The 5290-nt window shown below is 39.1% G+C and overlaps 1 protein-coding gene across 1 annotated transcript in view; it reads left to right on the plus strand.

Moving 5' to 3' along the window:
• LOC103474267 (extracellular calcium-sensing receptor-like) overlaps positions 1-5290 on the plus strand; it is a 36562-nt gene that overhangs the window by 8591 nt on the left and 22681 nt on the right. The window contains exon 8 of the mRNA XM_017308143.1: positions 5219-5290. This exon is cut by the window's right edge and continues 1 nt beyond it. Coding sequence (XP_017163632.1) covers positions 5219-5290 — 72 coding nt within the window. The remainder of the gene's footprint in view (positions 1-5218) is intronic.

Raw genomic sequence — 5290 nt, forward strand, 5'->3', positions numbered from 1 at the left:
TATGTCAGCTCTCCTGGAAAATTTACTGTGGCTGTGGAGATATTTGCTATTCTGGCCTCCAGCTTTGGACTGATACTGTGTATATTTGCTCCAAAATGTTTCATCATTTTGTTTCAACCAGAGAAGAACACCAAGAAATATTTAATGAACAAAAAGTAGTATATCATGAGGCGATTGAAATCAAAATGTACAGTAAGCAATGTTAAGGCAGCTGCTAAACATTTGATCCAGCTTTGTTTCATTTTACAAAGCTTTAAAATATTATAAATATCAGCTGCATGAGATATTTTGTTGTGTTGTCGTGTTTCAAAAGTAAATCATGCAATAAATTGTACAAATGTTATCTTGAGGGGGTTAATTGTCACTTGAATACGGTACTTAATTATTATCAAAAGCTAGATTTAAAGATTAAAAACATCCTGAAATATGTTATTTATTTTCATGGCTAATGTCCAACTCATTAGCCTGAGTAGAAGATAAATCATACTGACTCAATGACGGGATGATTCATGGATGATCAGTGTTTAAATGAAATGCTGCATGGCTTCAAAAAAAATCCTTTAATGGAGAAACTAACTATAAAAGTAATGTGATGTATACTTTGATGCTTTGCTTGTAATGGTTTTGTTTTCTTTATTGAAGAATACTGAAGAGTAAAATCTTGTCTCCGTTTAGGCTGGCTTGTAAATATTAAAGCACTTAAAAAAATACATAATATTGCATAAAAGTCCAAGCAAAATGCAAATTTTAAAGGGTTAGGGCTAGAACACTAGAATATCACATTGGACCAATTAAAAACAGACATCTTAAACACAAATGTCAAACTTTTGAAAAGTATTTACATCTTAATTAACTCAACACTTGGTTGGACCTCCTCTGGCATGAATTACTTCAATAATGCAGCAAGGTATGGTGGCTCTGCATAGGTGCAATGGAAACCCAGATTGCTTGGAGGTCATCCTCCTCTGGTGTCTCTCAGCTTCCTGTTTGACAGCACAGGAAGCTGTCAAACAGCTTCCTGTGCTGGTCAGGTGGAGTTTTCTGGCCGATGAAGAACAGGGACACCACTGTCAATGAAGCAGCTCTGGGTACGTTTAGCAGTGTTAGCAGGTGCTAAATCCTGCTGGAAACTAAAATCTATTCACCCTCCTTATCAATAACTGTCATGATCAACTGTGCCAAAAGCCAACCTGAGTTCCAGTTACAGATGCTCAGAGGTTTCAGATAGTCTTCTTAAGACATATATTGCCTAAAATCTCAAATGCTGCCATCTCACTGTGGCGCTTTAGTTAAAACCGTGAACAAAAAGCACACAAGGTCCTTACACTTCACAAATTTACACACACTGTACATACATTACACAATACATTGTTGTTTGAGGCTATCATCTAGCAAATTTAAAGTTCTAAGGACTTGTGTTTATCAGTTTACGTCAAGACAATCACCTGATGTGTCAGTGACGCGTAACGACCAATAAAAACCCACTTCCAAGACGACAAACAAACACTTGAAGCATGGAGGTCGGCCTGAGGTTAGCAGTGTGTTTATTTGAACTGCTGCCAGCTGTTGTGTTGGGTGTGTCTCTGAATGATGTACAACCAACAACCCAGCCAACGCATCCTCTAACCGGTGCCGGTGTGGAGACGGAGTCTTCATTGGTGAAATGCACCTTGCAGGGCTCCCCTCGTCTGCCTGCGTTCTCCACTGAGGGAGACTTTGTGATTGGAGGAGCTTTTGTGGTTCACTACCAAACTAACGCAGTGGTTAACAACTACACCACCAAGCCTGGGGTGGCGACATGCACAGGGAGGTTAGCAAGCAAAATGAGACATTGTTGAAATGGGCATTGTAACTTCTTCTGTGTTATTTTAACTTGTTTTAAATTTAAGAAAAGAAAAATGTCCTATAAAAAGGCCTGTTGTCTCAGTTACATGACATTAACATTCATGTAAGACGGGAGGGATATTTGGTGTGAAGTTGCTTTTAAATTTTGGGGGAAAAAAGTTAAAATGATTTCACCAGGAATGTGATAAATATTACAAAAGTCTAGGTTCAAATCTGCATGAGTTGTATTGTATTTTCTCATTTTATGTGTCAAAGCTCCGCTAATCAACGTTTCAATCTGTTTCTTTCAACATCAGCATCTGTTTCAACATTAGATTGTGTTACTTGGATTATTATGCTTATTGTGGGTTTTTTTTTCTTTTCGTTTTTTGGTATTTTAATATGAAATTCACTAAATGCTCACCTGATTTATTCTGTGCAGCTTCAGTGCCCGGGATCTCCGCTTTGCTCGCACAATGATCTTTGCAATTGAGGAGATAAACAACAGCACTGAGCTGCTGCCGGGTGTCAGACTGGGTTATCAGATCTATGATACATGCTCCTCTGTGCCTGTTGCCACGCATGTTGCATTTCAACTATCAAATGGTCAGGACCCCATGTTTTATGAAGACAGTAACTGTTCTCAGTCTGGAGTGGTGGTGGCTGCTGTGGGAGACTCTGGATCCACTCCGTCTATCAGCATCTCACGCATCGTCGGGCCCTTCAACATCCCTTTGGTAAAAGCTCTAAATCCATTGCAACTGAAATACTAATATGTGCCTCTATTTTGCTGAACTACATTTTGTTTGCGTTGCTATAGGTGAGCCACTTTGCCACCTGTGCCTGCCTGTCAGATAAAAAACAGTTCCCGACATTTTTCAGAACAATTCCCAGTGACCATTACCAAGCTGATGCACTGGCCAAGCTGGTGAAAAACTTTGGTTGGACGTGGATAGGAGCCGTCCACTCAAACTCAGAATATGGTAACAATGGCATGGCCTCTTTTCTTGGGACGGCACTCAGAGAGGGGATCTGTGTGGAGTACATCGAATCCTTCTATCGAACCGATCCGAGAAACAAAATCAGGACAGTAGCTGATGCTATTCGCAGGTTTCTATATCTTTTGTTTTTCTTAGGTGCCCTTAAAATAGTACAGGAAATGAAATGTGATGAGTCTACTTTGTGTGATGTACGTACACAGTGGCTGTATATCAAAACACTTGACTAGTATTACAGATGCATATCTTAACAAGGGGTTATTTATACAAATGCACAGTTATAAAACACTGTATAGTTTACGTTATTTTGAGTGAACACATTTTTATTTCTCTCCAGGTCAACAGCAACAGTTGTTGTTGCCTTTGTAGCTGCTGGTGACATGAAGTTCCTGTTAGAGGAGCTGGCTCTGGATCCTCCTCCACCTCGTCAGTGGATCGGAAGTGAAGGCTGGACAACTGACCCAAACTTGATGAGCTTCAGTTTCTGTGCAGGAGCCATCGGTGTGGCCATCCAGCAATCTGTCATCCCAGGTCTGAGAGACTTCCTGCTGGATCTCTCTCCCTCTGAAGCGGCTGCCTCCCCACTGCTTTCTGAGTTCTGGCAGGATGCATTCAACTGCAGCTTCACCAAAAGTGAGAAAATGTACTCTTTTTTTCTCTCTTCCTTCTTTCTGTGTTAGCATAAAATAAAAATGACTGATTCTATAAAAGTAATAATTTGTTGTTACCACTATAATTAATTTGTTAGGACCGAAATGTTATTTTTAATATTCTTAATGTCACCATTAATAAGTCACAGTAACATTATGGTAATAAATGTGTACAGTGTTTATAGCAGAAACAGGTTTTGGGAATTTGTGACTAAAGTGGGTAACACATTTTTTTTTACTTATTTTTGTTCAAACTAAGATTGGGCATTTCTGCCTTAGTCAAAAAAAAAAAAGAAAAAAAAGAAAAACTTTAGATTTGATTCAGATTTCTACTCTAAAGATTTCTAAAGATTAAAGAGTAAAAGAAAGTTGGTATATAAGCAGCAACCAGAAGCTGTTCATATTTTACTCTGAAATATGCTTTTAATGTCAGTTATATTGATGGATTATGGGTTGTTATTGACCCATAACTATATATTTTATATTAAATGTAGCATTATGCATACATATCTCCAAATGACCATCATAAATCTAGAAATGTGTTGTATGTTTGCTTATTTGTTTGCATGTTTCTGTGAGTTAGACTGTATTGCAGCAGGGATGTTTTCTTTGACAGGTGTCAATAAGAAAAAATGTGATGGAACAGAAGATATTAAAACCCTTAAGAGCCCCTACACTGAAACATCGCAGCTAAGAGTTTCTAACATGGTTTATAAGGCTGCATATGCAATAGCCCATGCCATTCACAATGCTGTGTGTCAGGAAACAAATGGAACCACTGAGTGTGACAAACACATGCGTTTGGAGCCCAAACGGGTCAGTTCAAATAAAAAGTAGATATGTAGGTCTATTTTTCAAATTGTAAAATTTTCGTATACTAAAGAAAATCATTTCACTGGCCGTTGATTTCTATTTTTGTCCTTTCCTTCTCGCTTTTCAGGTTTTCACTGAACTAAAGAAAGTAAACTTTTCCCAGAATGGATATCATGTTTCATTTGATGCTAACGGGGATCCTGTGGCATTTTATGAGCTGGTAAACTGGCAGCAAAGTGAGGAAGGTGTTATTGAACTGGTAACAGTGGGATATTATGACGCATCACTGTCTATAGGACAGGAGTTTCGTATCAACAGGAACTTAACCTGGATGGATGGAAAAAAACAAGTAATACATTTAATGCCAGCAGTTTATGCAGAGTGAGTAAAAGTCAGTTTCAAAAGAGTTAAGCTATTTTTTCCCCTTTGACATGATAACAGGTTCCAGTCTCAGTTTGCTCAGAGAGTTGTCYTCCAGGAACTCGTAAAGTTTTGCAGAAAGGAAAACCAATCTGCTGCTATGACTGTATATCATGTCCTGAAGGAGAGATCAGTAATATGACAGGTACGTTTACTTTCTGTATTTTTCTGGACATTTCCAAATGACAGAGGATTAACAGATGTTTCTGGTTCATTTTTAGATTCCCCTGATTGCTTCCCATGTCCCAGAGAGTTCTGGCCAAATGCAGAGAGAGATGCTTGTTTCCCCAAACCTGTGGAGTTTCTGTCCTATGAGGAAATCTTGTCAATCATCCTGGCTGTAGTTTCCATCAGTGGAGCCTGTCTGGCCATTGTTACAGCAGTGATTTTCTTCTACTACAGGGCCACTCCAATTGTCAGAGCCAACAACTCAGAGCTGAGCTTCCTGCTGCTCTTCTCTCTGACTCTGTGTTTCTTATGTTCACTGACTTTCATTGGAGCCCCCTCTGAGTGGTCCTGCATGCTGCGGCACACAGCGTTTGGCATCACATTTGTTCTCTGTATCTCCTGTGTTCTTGGGAAAAC

The sequence above is a fragment of the Poecilia reticulata genome, linkage group LG13 (assembly GCF_000633615.1).
Source record: "Poecilia reticulata strain Guanapo linkage group LG13, Guppy_female_1.0+MT, whole genome shotgun sequence".
NCBI classification, from domain to species: Eukaryota; Metazoa; Chordata; class Actinopteri; order Cyprinodontiformes; family Poeciliidae; genus Poecilia; species Poecilia reticulata.